The 20,787-nt window shown below is 45.8% G+C and overlaps 2 protein-coding genes across 2 annotated transcripts; both read left to right on the plus strand.

Annotated features, from left to right (window-relative positions):
- The first annotated feature begins 10,628 nt into the window (after positions 1 to 10,628).
- LOC4347592 (UDP-glycosyltransferase 79-like) lies at positions 10,629 to 12,376 on the plus strand. The gene is made up of 2 exons (XM_015755310.3): positions 10,629 to 11,366; positions 11,442 to 12,376. The coding sequence occupies exons 1-2, from the start codon at positions 10,689 to 10,691 to the stop codon at positions 12,189 to 12,191; spliced, it is 1,428 nt and encodes a 475-aa protein (XP_015610796.1). The 5' UTR covers positions 10,629 to 10,688; the 3' UTR covers positions 12,192 to 12,376.
- Positions 12,377 to 18,431: 6,055 nt separating this feature from the next.
- On the plus strand, positions 18,432 to 20,086 carry LOC4347593 (UDP-glucosyltransferase UGT13248). Its single transcript, XM_015795967.3, has 2 exons — positions 18,432 to 19,157; positions 19,248 to 20,086. The coding sequence occupies exons 1-2, from the start codon at positions 18,486 to 18,488 to the stop codon at positions 19,983 to 19,985; spliced, it is 1,410 nt and encodes a 469-aa protein (XP_015651453.1). The 5' UTR covers positions 18,432 to 18,485; the 3' UTR covers positions 19,986 to 20,086.
- The last annotated feature ends 701 nt before the right edge of the window (positions 20,087 to 20,787 follow it).

The raw sequence follows: 20,787 nt of genomic DNA on the forward strand, positions 1-20,787 counted from the left end.
GGGTGGGGGAAATTCTCTGCAGCTTTCGTTGAGATGATGTTCAGCCTTCAGGGCAGATTTTGATATATGATTTTGTTAAAGTCTCTGTTGAGCATTGTAATAGGGAAGCTAATTGTGTAGCATATGTTTTAGCTAATCATGCTTTTAAGTTTAAGAATTCTTGTAATTGGGTTGATGAGGCCCCAATTTTCTTGTTGAACGTTTTAGTGAATGATGTAATTATGTTTACAAATTAATAAAACGCGCCAAATGGCTTACCTCAAATAATAATAATAAAAAGAAGCTGTGCAACTGCCATGCTTGATTGAGAAATTGTACTGAAGAAAAAAAAAACAGCAACACGCCGCCTTGTGGGTTGGGCTGCCATTCCGTCAGGCAGCTTGGCGGGCTGGGCTGCCATGAATCAACTCAAGAGAATAGAGCGGGGGAGAGCGAGATGGGCCAACGACGAGAGTGCGCGATGGGCCAGGCGAATTTCTTTGGATAAAGTCCACTTTAATTCTCTCAAAAAATAGACCGAATTTGACTCGTATCTCTTAACCGCAAGACTGGTTAAAACGACTCCTCCTACTGTGAAAGTCGGTAAAATCAACTCCTAAAACAGTATTGAAAATGATATTGACGATGTATGATCAATTTAGAGAGAGTATAAAGTTATGCTACATATATTATGAACTCACTCATCATATAGTCTTGTCAAGCACGAACTCGTGGTGTTACCATTCAATACTACTGATCCAAATTATTGGCACTCGACGAACACCAACACATCTTCGGCATGACGATTCTACTTCCAATATATACTATATTCTAATAATTTCGACACACTACTGTTATACTATACGCTGTTGGCATTACTGTTTTGAATGCAAAGATAGTTTATCCGAAACAGTTGGAGCAATTTTCCGATCCACTCGAACGGCTCTCGCCCCCAAGCATCATGTTGGATTCTTGCCACAGATGCGTCATGTCAAAGCTTCGTCATGGCTGACAGCAAACGCTCGTCATTGCTAGTAGCTCGTGGTGAGCGATCGACGGCCGCATGCATTATCGTCAGATCACAACGAAAAATTAAGGGATAAGTCCATTTTAAACCCTCAAACTTTTACCTTTGTCTAAAATACACCCCTAAACTATAAAATTGGGTATTTGACACCCTCCAATTATCAAAACCGTTTAAATGACCCCCTCGTTTCAGATCAGACGGTTGTAGCCTGCATGGCAAATGACATGGCATTCAGATTAATTGTTTTTGGTCCAATCTTCTTTTTTTTTACATGCCATTCAAAGTCTTCGGTTGTGCAGATGGAGCGAGGCAACCGGTGATTACGGAGCTAGCTCGCGGACACCGGTTGTGTTGATCATGTTCTTCGCATCCATCCATTGCCGCTGGTCGCACCATCCTCGACTTCCGCGTCCATCATCTGGCGTTGCGTTTCCCTCTCTTCCCTCCCTCTACTCACTCGCCGCTGAAGAGCACAGCAGAGCCAACCCCCTCGGCCAAGATTGGAGAAGATGGGGAGATGAAGGGGTGGGGACGAGCACGGGGATGAAGGGACAGGGTGTCACGCCCAGAAATTCCCGAATAGAATTTCAAGCAGAATGTGCATTAAAATCCCCGTCCAGGATCGGCCGGGGTACACAAACGACAATGTTGACATTCAGATCCACGTCTTACAAACATCATAAAAGTCTTACATAAATGCAGCGGAAAAACGAAAGACAACAGGAGCTAAGCCTTGACTAGAACTGCAGCGGGAACACCACTCCACAGGCATCCTCGACGGCACGGACGAAGCCTACTCCTCGGAGAAACCTCCATCTGACACATACTCGTACTCTGGGGTTGGGAAAAATAGAGCAAGACTGAGTACTAACCACTGTACTCAGCAAGTCATACCGGAATAGGGGTATGATGCAGGGAATTATCAAAGGAGAGCTAGAGTGGTTCATTTGCATAAAGCGAGCATTTATAAACAGAAGTTTAAAGAAGAAAACAGTCATAATAATTAATCAATATTAATCATCCACTGTCCAACGCTATACCACGTTGTGACAGGCCCAACCATCCACCTATACTATCCAATTTCAATAGACTAAACTAGGGTGAGACTAATCACGGTGAATCTGGTTGACCGCCCATAACCACGGGCACGGCTATTCGAATAGTTTTACTCTGATCAGAGGTGTACAACTGTACCCACAAGACACAGCCCCACGACACGTTTCCGTGTGCCGACATGCCACCACGACATACCGGAAAGAGGCCGTGACAGGACCCTTCGCATAACCCCCTCTAACGAAGCACACCACACCTCAGGTTTCACCCCCACTCCTCGCAAGGCAGCAGGCAGTCCCCTCTCGTGCCTAGGTGAATCCGGAAGCGACAGAGGCCGTCGCAGGGCCCGCCCCGCTCCATCACGCCCACCCTTGCTTGGATGCGTCAGCTAGAGGAAAGCTACACTACAAGCCCAGCCGTTGCCCACGCTGGCTTGTGGTAAGTACGATAAGTTCTTCCAGGGCATCCCGCGAACCGGTCCTTAACTGCCATGGGTGCGACCAGCAAAACCATGCACCCACAGCCCACCATGTGATTTATTTTAATTAACCAACACCAAAGCGGTGGCACTAATCCAACAATACCATTAGAACCAACAATCTAAACATTAATAGGATTTTCCCCATTGTGTACTAGTTGAACTAAGCATGGCTAAGCAATTCCTAGTCCAACGTCTATTCATGTTATAACCCAAGCTAACAAAGGAGCAAGGTACCAAAATAGCATGGCTGTAACAATAGGTAAACATCCAATAATAACATTATAAAACGATGCAGTATTTGAAGAAAAACAATAAAGCATTTGCAATATAGGATCAACATGTTCAAGTGACAAGCATGACTTGCCTTGCTCTGCTGCTGGAGGAACCTCGGCGACTATTTCGAAGTACACCGGAGCGTCGGAAGAACCGGAATCTAAGCGATATACAAAGCAAACAATGCAAACAGGCTATAAGACTACTGAAACAGAGAAAAAAACCATTTTTAATGGATTCTACACATTTTTCTTGATTTACTGAGACTTGAATGGGCTTAAACGGAGCTCGGATGAATTAGTTATGAATTTTAGAAGATTCACTGTGTTTATTACTATAACAAAAAGTCCTTAAATAATTCATTGCGCAATAACTCCCAGGGCTGACGTCATTAAGTGGGGGTGGCGCCGACGGGCGGGGCCCACTGGTCAGCGGCTCAAAGGGAGGGAGAGGGGCGCCGGCAAGTAGGGCCCCCGGGTCAGTGGCCCAAGACTGCCGGTCCACCGTAGACCGGGACCACGCGGGTGATCCACCGCCGATCCACGGGACCGACGGCCCAGATCGGCCCCGAGCCGATCGGGCGGTGGCGACAGAGGTGGCCGCCGGGCTCGGCTCGGCATCAAAGCCGGCCGGCCGGCCAGGGCTAGCGGCGACGACACGCGGCCGACGGCGACGGCGACCGGCGGCACGGGAGGTGGCGGCGGCGGCCGAAGGCGACGGCGCATGACTTGAAGCGGCGGCGCGGCACTAGGAGGGAGAGGGAGGGGAGTAAAGGGGAGAGGACGCCTCACCGAGGGTGGCCGGCGTGGAGGAAGACGACGGCGAACGGCGACGGCGAGCCACGGGAGGACGACGGCAACCGGCGGACGGGCTTCGGGGTGCCCTAAGGAAGGAGGAGAGAGAGATTAGAGAGAGGGAGATGAACCACGGCGGCCGGCATCCATGGCCGAAGGCGGCGGTAGAGGTAGAACTCACCGGAGCGCGAGGGGATGCGAATTCTGGCGACGAATCCCGACGGGGAAGGGGCGGACGAGGTGGAGTTTGGCCTCGCGAACCCGACGGCGGCGACGGCGCGGTGCGGCGGCGACCCTAGCCGCGGCTAGCGGCGACCGGAGTAACGGAAGCGGCGGCGGCGGGTGGTTGCACGGCGCGGGAGCGATGGGGAGCACGAGGGAGTTCGGCGAAATGGGGAAAAAGAGATAGGGGGCGACGGCGGAGCTTAAATAGGGGAGGGGAATCCCGGACGTGGCCGGTAGGGGCGGGATTCCGCCGGCCAACGCGGGGAGTGGGGGAGGAGAGAAAGGCGGGATTCGAAAATCGAATCCTGGCCATCTCGGGCGCGGGCGCGGGCGCGGGCGGGAGAGAGAGGGGAGAGGGCGCGGGAGGTGCGGCGCATGCGCGGGCGTGGCCGACGTGGCCCGGAGGAGGCGAAGGCGTGGGCGCGGCGGCGGTTGCGGGCGCAGCGGCGCGGCGCGAGGTGGGAGACGGGTCCGACAGGTGGGCCCCACCTGTCGGCGACCCGGGTGAGAGGAGGCGGGCGGCCGGCCCGCGCGACCTAGCTGGGCCTTGGCCTTCGGCTAGGAAAAAGAAGGAAAAAGGATTTTTCCTGGGATTAAAATTGCATGTGCTCAATTTTAATTGGTTAAAATTATTTCGAGAGCTCTGAAAATTCCACTAAAAATCTTGTTAGCGTATTTCGACATGTAGAACTCAAGAAAAATTCCACATGCCAATTCCGATTATTATTTGCATTAATTTATTAAGGTTTTCTCTTGATTTGCACCGGCATTTTCTTAGGGTGATTTATAAATTCAATTTTAGGCTTAGGAGGAGAACTTCAGGGTGTGACACAGGGGCCGTGGCGTCGCCGTCGCGGCGGAAACGAAGACGGATGCGCGCTAGTTGTCGCCGGCGAGCTCGAGCTCCTCCTCCCCGAGCGACTCCTCATCCTCAACCAGGCGGCAACGACGCTATGCTGGGATGACTCCTCGCGCGTGTGGCTCCGGTGAGGTCCGCGTCTCCCGCACGGGGAGAACAGGCTTTTGATTTGTGAGGGAGGCGGCAATGATCTCCTCGACCTTTCGCTACTCCAGGCGCCGCCCCATCAGATGATATCTCGCGTCATCGCTCGTCACAGCATCTCCCCCCTCGGCATGGATGTTGATAGATCATCAAGGGGGTGGGGGCGGTGGGTGGGTGGAGCCGTGGAGGGATGGAGGGAGGGAGAATGCTGGGGACGAAGCTGACGGAGGGAGGGAGCTCGCCGGCTTCTCAGCGAGCTTAGGGGAAAAAAGGAGGATTCTTTGGCTGGTGAGACCTATGCTGACGTGGCGTCCAAAACCAGTCTAAAACAGCTTTAGGTGTAAAATGTTCGGTTTTGATAGTTGGAGGGTGTCAAATACCTGGTTTTATAGTTTGGGGGTGTATTTTAGACAAACATAAAAGTTTGGGGGTGTAAAATGGACTTATCCCAAAAATTAATGCCGATCGATCGATGGGCCGAGAAAACGGCGCCGCATCCGAAAAGATGCAAGTGTAGCAATACTGTAGTTCTACCTACCTCAATCCCATAGTGAAAAGATTAACCAAGGGAATAGTTATATAACTGTAGAAAAAAAATAAATGGACAAGAAATTCCGGTTGCTCACTTGGCTAGGTGCTCACGCGGTCACGCCTGCATGCCCAAAGTTGGGTGATTGATTTTTTTTTTCTAGAGAAAAAGTATCGACATTTTGTTTAGATTAATTAAACTTTGTTTCAAAAGAAAAAAGAGACCATTTTACTTCCTCAAACTTTTGAACACTTAATTAACCTCTAAACAATTTCTCAACTCATTTTACTTCCTGAACTATTAAAAAGATTCACCTTACTTCTTAACTATTGTCATTTTCCTACTCTCTCTATATATATTATAATTTATTTGTCAAAAATTTTGGAATTTTTAATCGTTGTTTACATAGGTTGAAAGCCTGAAACTAATTTAAACATAGAGGTTTTATATTCAAACAAATAGTCATGAAATATTTTTAAGTTATCTTTTAATTTGATAATGGTGTCATCTATGGCTATACAAAATTTAAGCTTAAAATATGACTCGTATAATGAGAAACAAAAGTGTAATTAATCAAATGGTAAAATGAGCCAAAAAATAATTTATGGGGTTAAGTGATCCAATGGAATAGTTCGAGGAGTAAATTGAACTTTTTTTTTCATTTCAAAATAAAAGGGATTTTCGATTTTTTTTTTCTTTCCTGCTCTATCTATCCTTTTTACCTGATAAAGATCTTATTATTTTATAAGGGATATTATGGTCTTTCTTTTTCTTGATTTCTCCAAAAGAACCTACGGAACAAAAGTAGTAACTCAGAGAGATGCAATTGACAGAAGCACGTCGGATAGGTGAGGTGGTGGCACAGCTTGAAGACAAAAGGTGGCTGTCATGTACAAAGAATTTTCTTTTGAATTCTCAAAGTCAGTGGGTTCTTCAGGTTCTTTTATTCGATTCTTTCTTCTTTCGAAAAGTTACTCCTAAGTCATTCAAGATGATACGGCACGGTATCTGTCATGCATGGGATGCAGATTGGATCGATTGATTGAGATGAACTTTGGTCGATCATATGCGAACTGGGCCAGGTGTTACCATGAAACTGTGGGATTGAGATACAATGCAATTGCGACTGTGCTGCACGAAGGAATTGGGATCATTGCCATTTGTTTCACTCCTCAATTATAAGAAAAAAACGCTATTAAATTCTTTAAGAAATAATATTTTTTTAAAAAAACATTTATATAGCAGGTATATCATCTGTAAAATTCAAGTACAAAGTAGACTTAAATAAATAAATCAAATAAATAAATTCAGTTATAAATAGTATCGATACTATATATAGTCAAATTTGTGTTTTTTTCCCGTGGGATGTTTAGATTGACTTTAGTGTTTTATGTTTTGTGGAGGGATATGTACCGCTGTAATATATGTTAATTTTTAATGTTTGCACTATTACAATATAGCTATGAATGTTCTCTCGGAATTTTTTATGACCATTCACATGTTGCATGCAATTACAAATAAACTTTCACCGTATTCGGCTGCTTAGAGTCTCATCGGTTGGCCTAATAAACCACAAAGCCAGAGCTAAAATTTAAATTTTTGAACTTGATTTTGAAATTCATATTAAGATACTTTTAGCGTAATTTCTTTTTAGTATTGGATTTTAAGTCGCTACGAACAAATGTATAAATTTTTTACCTGTAAATTAATTTTTATTCCCTAATAAGCTAAAACGGCTTATTAGGAAATATTGGGAAACCAATGAGAGTCTACACAATTGTAGCAGCAAAAGCCAGCGCAAATTGTGCTTCGCGCCTGTGCTAGCTTGCTGCAGTGCAGCCACAGCGCTGCTGCAGCCCGACCATCCTCTTGAACTTGCCCAATTTGTGATTAAGGGTGTGTTTAGTTCCACGCTAAAATTAAAAGTTTGAAAAAAAAATAGAAAGTTTATGTGTGTAGGAAAGTTTTGATGTGATGAAAAAATTTTAAATTTAAAGAAAAAGTAGGAACTAAACAAGGCCTAATTAATAAAGGGAATAAATTGCGAGTTATGTACAGGCAGTGTGTCGATCGAGCATATATGGACATATACATACATACATACATACATACATATATATATACATATATACATACATATATGTATATATATATATATATATATATATGTATATATATATGTATGTATGTATGTATGTATGTATGTATATGTGACACTGGGGTGTCGATCAGGTGGGTAGCGATGCAACTCAACTGGTCAGCGTCCATGGACCATATATGGTCTCTCTTATGATATGGTACTCCAGGTCCAGATTATCGATGATTAATTCGTGATTAACACCTGCATTTGTCCGTGCTTTGATGGTTCTTCCGCCTCCAAATATTATTCCAAACAGTTCGGGCGTCATATTCCGATATTCGCTACCGTTTTCGATGTCGAAATAGCCTAGGAAAATGATAGATTTCGACAGCTCTCTCACCTCCCAATACATTGGTTCATACTCCCTCCGTCCAAAAAAGACTCAAACTATTATTGGATGAGACGTTTTCTAGTACAACGAATCTGGACTGTCCAAATTCGTTGTACTAGAAAACGTCTCATCCAATACTAGTTTGAGTCTTTTTGGGATGGAGGGAGTACTCTACTTAGACTTGCATACATGCAGGTCGGTTCTTAGTTCTTACGTCAGCCGCGTCATGCGAAGCTACGTCAGCGATGACGACAGAACGCGTTCGTCACTGCTGAGTCGGTGGAGTGACACGATCAAACCGTCGATCGATGGGCTGCCACAAACACCGAAAGAACGGCGCCGCATGGCCGGGCGGGCGCGCCACTCTAGCTACAGTAACTCGGACGTGGACGAGACAAGCCGACCACTAGCACCACAAGGGACATGCATCCTCCACTTTGGAATAGCCGTTTAGATAGAGCACAATAAAAATCACAGGAATCAGGAAAGAATTCCACACGAAAATTTTACACCATATCATATCGAATGCTTGAACATGTATAAAGTATTAAATACATGCTAAAAAATAACTAATTGTACATATTGCGATTTAAGCCTAATTGCTACATGATTTAACAATGTGATGCTACAGTAAACATTTGCTAATGATGGATTAATTAGGATTCTGTAATTAGTTTTTTTATTAGCACCCGAACACCCCATGTGACACCCTATATCATACCCGATGTGACACGCCAAAACATTACAACCCTGAATCTAAACACCCCCTTATTTATTTTCAAGGGGTTAAAGCTCAGGTTAGAATTCCTGTAAAATCCCGAGACAATCAAAAGAAACTTCATACGTTTATTTATAACTATTCCTATGATCAAAATGACCACGTTGGAAAACTTTTATACCTGCTCTTTCGTCAACCGATCAAAATTATCTCTGGTATTAATTTCTCCATCTACTTATTTATATATCAACCAAAAACAACCATCACATTTTTTTATCTACTTTCTGAATTACTGTGTAATACTGAAATAACCATTATATTTTAGGAAAATGATGTACTTGTTTTAGGATATTTTAGGGATAGAGAGCGGTACTGTTAGAGCACGTCTGATGGGGTGATGGATGAGGCATGGGCAGCTTCATGACAAAGATGTATCATGCGGTTGTCATCCACCGGATCTTTCTTTTCAACGTGAGAGATTCTTCCAGATCTTTCTTTCTTCTTCCTTAGGAGTAGTGATCCAAGATGATTGATTATTACGGCACGATATCAATCAATCATGCATGGGATGCAGCTAACTTACCCCCTCTGTCCTAAAAAAGATCGAATTTTTCGGTTTTCGTGTTCAACGTTTGACTGTCCGTCTTATATGAAATTTTTTTATGATTAGTATTTTCATTATTGTTAGATAATAAAACATGATTAATACTTTATGCATGATTTATCTTTTAAATTTTTTTCATAATTTTTTTAAATAAGACGAACGGTTAAATGTTAAACACGGAAACCCAGGAATTGAATTTTTTTTGGACGGAGGGAGTAGGCTTGTGAATATCAACCTTATCAATTATTTGGCAGTACAAAAATTTACTCCCTCTGTCTCATGATATAGCAACCTAAAATAGAATGTGACGTTTCATAGTACAACGAATCTGGACATGTCTCCTATCTAGACTCATTGGATTATGAAAGGTCCCATCTGGTCCGGAGGGAGTAACACATTTTGATGGTATATAGCGAGGTCAGGAGAATGATTTTGTTCTAATATAATGACTTATGAACCATTAACGCATTTAAAAAGAATTGATTGAGGTTTTCCGTAAACGCGTAAAAAGATTGCATATTAATATAGTAGAAGAAGCAGAGTTTAATTACACGGTGTAAATGGCCAGGCGGTCATTGTCAGGGGAAACAAGAGAAAACGAAAAACTTCTAGGGAAAGCTAAACGTGAGAAAACCTGCTCCTACAGAAGAGAGAGGGGGTGGCTGAATTGATTGAGGTTAATTTTGGCCGAATCTGAATGGCATTAATACTCACCAAATAAGTTACAGACCCAAAATAGTTAAGTGTTGAATTGGCATATCTTTTTGCACCAAATTATTTCAACTAATTAATTGTCGTCCAAAGATTTATGTGTCAAATAATTATACCATGACTATATCAATCTAGACAATAGTATTACACAATTCATAATGAATTATAAAAAGGCAAGCTAAAATACATACTATCTCCGTCTCATATACTCCATACTAAATGCATTTCGATCTGACGTTGTATCTGGACAAGACGTCTAGATTCAAAACTAGAAATACAATTACTTTAGAAAATATGTGGAAAGGGGTAATGTGGGAATTAAAAATTACATTTACTCTTTTAGGATATAATTCACGTCTGTCATATGACTCATTTCTGTAGTTGCACCCGTCTAATCTCAAAAAGAAGTAAAGAAAATGGAATATGAAAGTAAACCGAAAAATTCCAAAATGGCAATAAGTTGAAACTTACAATCTTTCTAAACTTTCATGAAAACTGTCGGCGCTTCCATCCAATGGCTGCCACGAAAAACATTAGAAAAGCAAGAGAACTTTTGTAAGACTTCTCCAACGTATATGAGTCATTTTGATCATCTGTTTTTCTATATCCATCGTCATGTCGATCAGAAGCTAGCTGTAGTGAGTGATTGACAGTACAAAACCAACAGATGCGCACGTGTCCCAGGTGTACCCGCCACCTGTTCGTCCAAAGATCGCGCCACGACCTCTATATAAAGCACAGAACTCTCGCCCTTCTCTCTACCATAAGTAGTAAAAGCCAACCAAGAAAGAGTTCGACGAGGGAATCGAAGCTCGAAGCCATGGTGGTGCAATCCGGCGAGGGAAGCGTCCATGTCGTCCTCGTGCCATACCCGTCCCAGGGCCACATCAACCCGGTGCTCCAGTTCGGCAAGCGCCTCGCCGGCCATGACGGCGTCCGGTGCACCGTCGCCGTGACGCGGTTCGTCGTCGGCTCGACCACCAAGCCCTGCAGCCTCGGCTCGTCGCCGGTGCGCGTCGGCGTGTTCTCCGACGGCTGCGACGAGGGCGGCCCGGCGGAGCTCGGCGGCCACCGCGGCCCGTACTTCCAGCGGCTGGAGGAGGCCGGGTCGGTGTCCCTGGACGAGCTGCTCCGCGGGGAGGCGGAGCGGGGGACGCCGGCGACGGTGGTGGTGTACGACACGTTCATGCCGTGGGTGCCCCGGCTGGCGCGGCGCCACGGCGCGGCGTGCGCGGCGTTCCTGACGCAGACGTGCGCCGTGGACGTGGTGTACACGCACGCGCGCTCCGGGCGCCTCCCGGTGCCGGTGGGGGAGGCGGACGGGCCGCTCCGGCTGCCCGGGCTGCCGGTGGAGCTCGACGCCGGCGACGTGCCGACGTTCCTGGCCGCCCACGACACGCACCACCCGTCCATGCGCGCGCTGCTGATGAACCAGTTCGTCGGCCTCGACAACGTCGACCACGTGTTCGTCAACTCGTTCTACGAGCTCGAGCCTCAGGTGAGACCAAAACTAGTCGCCAATGGCGTGTGCTCGCCGTCGCCGCGCGTGCCTGACATTTTGTTTGTTGCTCAGGAAGCGGAGTACATGGCGGCGACATGGGGCGCGAGGACGATCGGGCCGACCGTGCCATCGGCGTACCTCGACAACCGCCTCCCGGACGACGCGTCGTACGGCTTCCACCTCCACACGCCGATGGCGGCGGCGTGCCGGGAGTGGCTGGACGCGCGGCCGGCGGGCTCCGTGGTGTACGCCTCGTTCGGGAGCATCGCGGCGCCGGGGCCGGAGACGATGGCCGAGGTCGCCGAGGGCCTCTACAGCAGCGGCAGCCCATTCCTCTGGGTGGTCCGCGCCACGGAGACCGGTAAGCTCCCCGCCGGCTTCGCCGCCAGGGCGAAGAACACCGGCCTCATCGTGCCATGGTGCCCGCAGCTGGAGGTGCTCGCGCACGCCGCCGTGGGCTGCTTCGTGACGCACTGCGGCTGGAACTCCACCGTCGAGGCGCTCAGCGCCGGCGTGCCGATGGTGGCGGTGCCGCAGTGGTCGGACCAGACGACGAACGCCAGGTACATCGAGGACGTGTGGCGCGTCGGCGTGCGGGTTCGCGGCGGCGGCGGCGGCGACGGCGGCGCGGTGGTGAGGAGGGAGGAGGTGGAGAGGAAGGTGAGGGAGGTGATGGAGGGGGAGAGGAGCAAGGAGTTCATGAGGAACGCGGCGAGCTGGAGCTCCAAGGCGAGGAGCGCCATGGGCGAAGGTGGCAGCTCGGACAGGAACATCGCCGAGTTCCTGTCCAAGTATCGGTTGCCGCCGCATGGGACCAAATGATTTTTCGGCGCATATGTTATGCTTTGCTTTCTCATTGTCGTTTGTGGTCAATTAATTAATTGATGGATCGCCTCGCCATGAATTTGGAACAGTTTCATAGTTTATGCATCGCTATGGTTGTTGAGTTGGATGATGTTGATTTAGGGATTGTCTAAATTTCAGGTGACTGAAGTTTTTAGTTCTCATCGCTCCTCTCCTGTTTACTGAGACAAGGTCTCTTATATTTCTTATTACTTCTCCATCTTAAAATAAGTTTATTTATCACCTATCCCACCTATGTCTATACAAAACTAAATAGACTAGGATACCTCTACTTTATCAAATTCTAATGCAATTATTTCCACTTTATGTACTCTTAATACAATTATTTCATAATTTCAAAAACTCTGATGCAACGTTTACTCAAAAATAAACTTATTTTGGGATAAATAAGAAGAGAAAAAAAAACTTATTATGGAACAGAGGAAGTAGAAAAAGGGAACTGTACATTATTCTAACCTAGAAAAAAATTTACATTACATAAACTCACAATTCAAAAATAAATCACAAATTAGAAGCAAAACAATTCAAACCTAGATAAACAAACAGGAAAAAAATATATAACAACAAAAATACAGTTAAAAAGAACTAAAATTACAAATTTTTGAACACCCCTTGTCTGCACTACATGTTATAATCCAACGCAATTTCATGTAAAAAAAATTGAATCACCTTTAAGATTATTCGCTGTTTTCTGATTGTTCCATTCATAGTAAGCAAGTAGTAAAGCAGTAACTGAACAGCAGATAAGGACCGGCCCACTCCTGGCGAAATCCGGCCCATCTCGCGTTTGGGCCGGCCAAAACGAATCGCCTCCCCACGGATCGGGCATGGCCACCGCGTGCAGCGCGTGTGCGGGCCGCGTGGGGTTCCGCACTTCCGCCTCCGCGCCGACACGTACAGCAAAACGGATGATGCAAGAAGAATGCAACAAGTACGCAACGGTGTCTGATCCACGTGCTGGTTTCGAATATTTTCGATTTCAAAGTAAAAACCGTTTCTCACCAGTTTCAACCGAAAACCGATAAAAACGGTGAATTTCAGTCGATACCATATGGAAACCGGTTAATATTGATGGTTTTCACGAAATTTTATTGGTTTTGTGAACCCTGGTTCGGACCTCCCAAAAGATAATTAAATAGTCTTATTTCTGTTCTTCGTTAATATACCCTCCGTCCTTAAAAAAATGATAATTTATAGAGATGAATCTGGACAAGCTCTTCCTCATAAGTTGGCTTTTTATGGGATGGATGGAGTATATAATAATTAAAGTTTCTAAACTTTTTTGAAGTCTATGGACCTATTCACTTTGATGCCAAAAAAAAAACCTTATCAATTTTTGGCATTGCTAAAATTTTGGTAAATTTCTTATATAGTTACCAAAATTTGACAGTAAACTAAATGTAGCCACTTTTTTGGCAACTTTACCAAAATTTGGTAAGGTTGAAAATGGCATCAAAATGAACAGGCCCTATGATAGGTTTTGGGCCTGTTCACCTTGATGCCAAAAAAAACCTCATCAAATTTTGGCATTGCTGAAATTTTGGCAACTATGTCGAAATTTTGGCAACTTACTAAAATTTTGGTAGGATTTCTTATATAGTTATCAAAATTTGATAGCAAACTAAATGTAGCCACTTTTTTTTTGGCAACTTTACTAAAATTTAGTAAGATTAAAAATGGCATTAAAGTGAACAGGCCATTTATCCTACAAAAGCTAGCTTTATCTCTCCAGCGAGAGACAAACCATTGTACTCTATATGATTATAAGTCCAAGCTAACTTCTTGAGTTTCTCGCTGGATGGACCGTAGCAATCGACCTTCCGTGGACTCCACATTGAAGCCTACCCACAGTCTTCTCTCTCACAGTCTAAAGAGCAACGTCTGATAGAGATCAAGACCTGAATACTAGTATCTCTCAACATAATGTAGATAGGAAACTTGAGGGGATCCATAATCAATGCGATGGATGTGCTCCTAAGGACGATTTAATGTCCTCTTGGACACACATCCATCCATCTTTGATACACGAGAGTAATTGCACAACTTTCTGTCAAAAAATCTGAATGGATTCTACTACTACACAACATACATACACCAAGTGAGTTGAGTTGGGTGTCATGTCCCTACGTAACAAACACATTGATTTTTCAGGCCATTCAATCCTTCTTTTGCTGGCTATGGATGTTAGTGAATAAGTTGTTCATACTAGACGGGAGATTGCAACAGAGTACCGCAAAACGACTCCTACGCCTCGAATGGATAAGGGAGTACCACGCAATGTGTTGTGGACGGAATACCATCCTTTAGCATTTCCTCAAAAATTATTAGGCCGACTACTATCATCCTCCTTAAGAATTCCCCTAAAATTATTGTGCTGTGTACTACCATCCTCCCTTAGCATTCCCCTAAAATTGTGAGGATTTTTACGATACATTCTACTGCTAGTATAGTATATACTAGCAGTATATAATAGGGTATATTTGGTATTTGTTAAAATTCTAAAAAGGGTTGTTTAGTCATTTAAGATAGATATTGTTTTTTTATCACAAATAGGAATTAACTTTCCCGTGGATTTTTTTTCCTGGATATCGTCAATTCATCATCCGCGTCTTCTCGTTACATCTGGTGACACCGGCGATGGAGGCTGGGCGCACCTCGCTCCCGCCCCGGTGCACCTCGCTCTGGCCCTGGTGCCTCCATCCCGTTTCCTCCGGCGCAGGGAGAAGCCTAACCTCCACGCGCCCACCATCTCCCGCGTCCCCAGCGCTTTGCCTCCAGCCCTAGCCTGTCCTCCCACAGCTTCTGCCTTTCCCAAACTACGGCGGCGTCGCTGCAAACACGAGAGGAGCAAAGGAGGAGGGAAATCGAATCGATTTCCGATGGCGGCGGCGCCGATTGTGGCTGACGGCTATGGGGGCGACGCCGAAAGAAACCAACGGCGGCTGTTTCGAGCCGAGCGGCTTCGGTTTCGACTGGGTGCCGGGCAAACGGATCTGACTAAGTGAGATAGCATGAATTTACAAAAATACCTCCCACGCAAAAAGATAAAAGGACAAATTTACCGTATTCAATTTATACTGCAGGATAATTAGGAGAAAAATCAGATAAATTTACACCGTTGGATCAAATATACTGCTAGTATATACTAGCAGTAGAATGTACTGTAAAAGTTCTCAAAATTGTTGTGCCAAGTACTATCATCCTCCGTTCCTACTTAGCTTTCTAGTAAAATTATTGCTGTTAGAATTATCTTCCTTCTTTAGCATTCCTCTGAGATTATTGTACGACAATTGCCATCCTTTAGCATTCCTATTAAATTATTGCAGTGAGTGTTATCTTCCTTGTCCAGCATTGCTCACAAAATTATTGCACCAAGAGTAGTAGCTATCATCTTCTTGAGCAAATCCTTAAAATAATTGTACTGAGTAGTACACACGAGCACAGTATATAAACCGTCAACGATACCCGGGCCGCTAGCTCGATCATGTGGTCAGTCTAGGACAGTTCACAAAGCAGCAGAGCTAGTGGCAGCTGAGCCATGGCGGGCTCAGAGCACGGTGGCATCCATGTCGTCTTGCCAACAACCATGATGACGTCATCATGGTTCGTGCCGGTAACCTTGAGCTCTCCCCCTCAATCGGCAGTCTCAAGCTTCAGATTCGGTGATGGTCGAGGGGTCACGAGTTCACCGGAAACTCCTCGGCGATGAGCCGGGCGATGGCGGGTAGTTTAAGCATGGCACGACGCGACGCGGAGCAAGGGGTCACGACCTGCGGAGCCAACCTCTACTCGGCAGCACAGATTAGGGGACGGCGGAGGTTGACGGGCTCCCTCTCTGACCGCCGAGATGAGCTCCCTTTCCTTCCTCTTCCTTCCCTGACGGCCCGTGGGGCACGACGAGTGTGGGTCGGTTCTGACGAATGCTAGTAAAATCTAACAATAAACGCGAGTCTCGGTTGGGACCCGTGGGTCTTCACTCGATATCAGGAGAGGAAAACGTGGTTAGTAATATCTGACCTGGGAGACTGAGGCTGAAGGACACGCAAGCGCATTGTAGAAGCCCTAACGAGAGCTAGCTTCTAGCTGAATACGTGTGCTATGACGTAAAATGACCCAACGACAGCATGGCAGGGACACCGGTTAGTGATGATAACATGCCGCTACTGGCCTGCATGCAGACAAAGAAGCTCAGATGTCACTGGTGACGAAGATTGAGAGCCCAATGACGTCACTAGCTCCCTACCTGGCACTTAACTGGTCTCGAAAGCTCATTGATGCACGGAACAAAAATATGGAAATAAGGCAATGCTATTGCTATCCCATTTGTGATTCGTCCCGTTTCTCCAACGGAAACAAATCGATGATCCAACTCTATCAGTTTTTGGCTTACCTCTAGCTTAGGGGAGGGATATAATTTTCGAACCCAGAAACGTTCACTCTCGTTTAGTACATGTTAATTAAAAAATTAAAAAAAAATGATAAGGTATATTAATAGATAATATATCATTTCACAAATATACACGTTCAAATTTAATTTCTACAAATTTTAACAAAATAATAAATTAATAACTAATTTATAAAATTCGATTCGAGTGAGACTAAAAGAGTTTCCGCTTACCTCCATCATAAAGCGTGCGTATAGTAACGGCGTTATCGTCATGCTATCACCACAGATTTGGAAGAGAAATTAATGATAGATGCAGCTTCATTTCATGCATGAAAGGAACCCATAATGAAATCCTTATACGAGGCAAAAAAATAGACATCACGCAGTACTTGGTTACATGTACAACCTATCATTTTCGCCACAATTAACGTAGAAAACAACCGCTGCGTGGTGCTACCTCCGTTTCTGGAATAATATATTGACATTGGTAGTGTTCAATTTCAAACTTTAACCACATCTTTTTGAAGAAAAAAGTTTATAAATTTTATTTGATCAAATCCAACCATCTGAGATGTAATTTGCGGTTAGAGTTAGATAGTAATAGTTGTCAATTATTCGAGAACAGAAGAAGCTAGCACTCAAACATCTATCATTCCATATCAGTTAATTATTGACACTAATTAACGCACCGCTAATATGAATACATCAACGCTACTGAATGTATGGTCAATTAACAGTTTAACACCATGATTGTGTTTAGGAGAGCTTTCTAAATAGCTATAGCTTCTGACATAATCTCAGGTCCTCTAGATAATCCAAATTATCATCCCAGATTCTGAAATGAATATCTACAAAATTTAAAAAATAAACTAGTGGCCATGAACTTAGCTTCTCACTAGCTGGATACTCCCAATGGCTTCTCGAAATCTCCACCTCTCTAAGGCTGAGTTTAGTTTCAAAATTTTTTCTTCAAACTTTCAACTTTTCCATTACATTAAAACTTTTCTACACACGCAAATTTTCAACTTTTCCGTCACATCGTTCCAATTTCAACCAACCTTTCAATTTTGGCGTGAACTAAACACACCCTAAAGTCCAAACATTGCCAATAATAGGTATAGTAGTATGTAGTACCTCTCTTTATTAATCTAAAGACTACTAGATCTATTTTAGGAAACTTAAGATTTTGAAAAACATCCGATAAATAGTCAGTGCGTGAGAATATGAAAAGTTGTGTTTAGCAGCTCATGGTTTTAAATTTATCTTTTTTTAATTCTATAACTACAAATTCTCATAAACAGTGCCCTATATTCCTAGCTACTACTTCTATCTTTAAAAGAATGAGTTTTAAGCTATGAAGGTGAAAAAAAAAGGACAGATGTACACATGCAGTAGTACTTGATTACTATGGTCTATGGACGTTACGAAATAACAAGTGCTGTGTGTCACTACTCTCGTGAATTTGCTCACCTAAACTAGACGGAGAGAGACCCAGAAAAGAGGATAAATCACGGCTGCACAATTTTATAATCTGAATTGATCATGGCAAATTGGCATTGCTGCTTACTTAATTAACCACTCCCTAGCTAATTGGAGTAGGTAATAGCTATCTACTAGGAGTCAAAATCAATCAGGAAATAAATCAGCTTGAAGGCCACGACAACTACAATGTTGGTGAAACCAAATTACATTTGTGAACTTCGTTTTTTGACAGTATTCGACAACTTAAAACTGAATAAAAATTATCAGTAGCTCGACCACCTGACACGCGAGCACAGTATAAAAACCGTCCAAGATAACCGGGGTTGCTCGTGCAAGCGTATCACAGTTCACAAAAGCAGCACAGAGCTAGTCTAGTGGCAGCCATGGCGAGCTCAGAGCGCGGCGGCGGCGGCGGCATCCACGTCGTCTTGCTCCCGTACCCGAGCCAAGGCCACATCAATCCGATCCTCCAGTTCGGCAAGCGCCTCGCCGGCCATGGCGGCGTCCGGTGCACCCTCGCCGTGACGCGGTTCATCCTCCGCCAGGGCGAGCCGCCGTCCACGGGCGCCGTCCACGTCGCCGCCTACTCCGACGGCTACGACGCCGGCGGCTTCCACGAGGCCGGCAGCGCCGGCGAGTACCTGTCCCGGCTGGAGTCGCGCGGGTCGGACACCATGGACGCGCTCCTCCGCGCCGAGGCGGAGCAGGGCCGGCCGGTGGACGCGGTGGTGTACGACTCGTTCCTGAGCTGGGCGCCGCGCGTGGCGGCGCGCCACGGTGCGGCGACCGCGTCCTTCTTCACGCAGGCGTGCGCGGTGAACGCGGCGTACGAGAGCGTGTTCACGGGCCGGGTCGAGCTGCCGCTCGCCGCCGACGGCGAGGAGCCGCTACGGCTGCCCGGGATTTCCGTCGGCCTCACGCTGGACGACGTGCCGACGTTCATGGCGAACACGGAGGACAGCCCGGCGTACCTCGACCTCCTGGTGAACCAGTTCAAGGGCCTGGACATGGCCGACCATGTCCTCGTCAACTCCTTCTACGAGCTCCAGCCACAGGTATATATACGTGATCTGATCCAAGCTCGCCATAAATTTGTCCATGGCGTGTGCAAGCCGATCACGATCAATGTCGTCGCCTGTTGGTAGGAAGCGGAGCACATGGCGTCGGCGTGGCGGGCCAAGACGGTGGGGCTGACCGTGCCATCGGCGTACCTCGACAACCGCCTCCCGGACGACACGTCGTACGGCTTCCACCTCTTCTCGCCGACGACGGAGACGAAGGCCTGGCTGGAGGCGAGACCACCGCGCACCGTGGCGTACGTCTCCTTCGGCAGCGTGGCGACGCCGAGCCCGGCGCAGATGGCCGAGGTGGCGGAGGGTTTGTACAACACCGGCAAGCCCTTCCTCTGGGTGGTGAGGGCATCGGAAACCTCCAAGATACCGGAAGGCTTCGCCGCCAAGGCGGCGAAGCAAGGGAGAGGGCTCATCGTGACGTGGTGCCCGCAGCTGGAGGTGCTGGCACACCCAGCTGTGGGGTGCTTCGTGACGCACTGCGGGTGGAACTCAACGACAGAGGGGTTGAGTGCCGGTGTACCAATGGTGGCGGTACCGCAGTGGTCAGACCAGACAATGAATGCCAAGTACATTGAGGACGTGTGGCGTGTTGGGGTGCGGGTGCGGCCCGACGGCGAGGGGGTGGTGAGGAAGGAGGAGTTGGAGAGGTGTGTGAGGGAGGTGATGGAAGGGGAGAGGAGCAAGGAGTTCATGGAGAATGCTAATGGTTGGAAGGAGAAGGCCAGAAATGCCATGTGTGAAGGTGGCAGCTCCGACAAAAATATCGTCGAGTTCATCGCTAAGATTGGAGTGGACCGAAAATTTAAATGATTGAGACAGGTGGATTCGTCGGCCATTGGTCATGTTTCCTTTCTCATTTGATTTCACTATCATGTTTTCAGATGCAATAATAGTCGTTATCTGTCGCTCTAGTCTTTCTTTTTCTAGTATAGGATCAAATATTTGCGATATCTTTTTCCCACTATATTCAATGAAATGGGCACAGTCGGATGCCGATTCGTTAAAAAAATATTTTACGATATGTATAGTAAAATAATCAGTCATCAGTCAATGCATTAATTGCATAGTTGTTCAATATGTTATTCGTCAAATATTATTCCCTCCGTTTCACAATGTAAGTCATTCTAACATTTCTCACATTTATATTAAAGCTAATGAATCTAGACATATATACTTATCTAGATTTATTAACATCAATATAAATGTGAAAAATACTAAAATAACTTACATTGTGAAATGAAGAAAGTATTATTTTAAAACGGACGAAGTACATGCCATGAATTATACCAGCCCATTTAACCTTAGTCGGCAATCACCGCCTCTCTAACTCCGGCGGCCGCCGCTGCCATCGCCATTGGCGGTGGCACTGGCAGCAGCACTGTGTAAACAACAAACCCATCAAATTTCCATCGGATTTACCACCGTGCGGTGATGCGTTGGCCAACGGCAGCATGGACAGGGACAAAGTAGCGGCAGATAGTGGTGTACTTTCTCTAGCCGCATACGCAAACGAACAACCTCATCTTTCCATTTATACTTATGTTTGTTAGTTAATTTAAATTTTTAATCTTAAATTTGAAGTTGATTTAGGTTTTTTTCTATCGAAATTTAT

This window comes from Oryza sativa, chromosome 9 (genome assembly GCF_034140825.1).
Source record: "Oryza sativa Japonica Group chromosome 9, ASM3414082v1".
NCBI classification, from domain to species: Eukaryota; Viridiplantae; Streptophyta; class Magnoliopsida; order Poales; family Poaceae; genus Oryza; species Oryza sativa.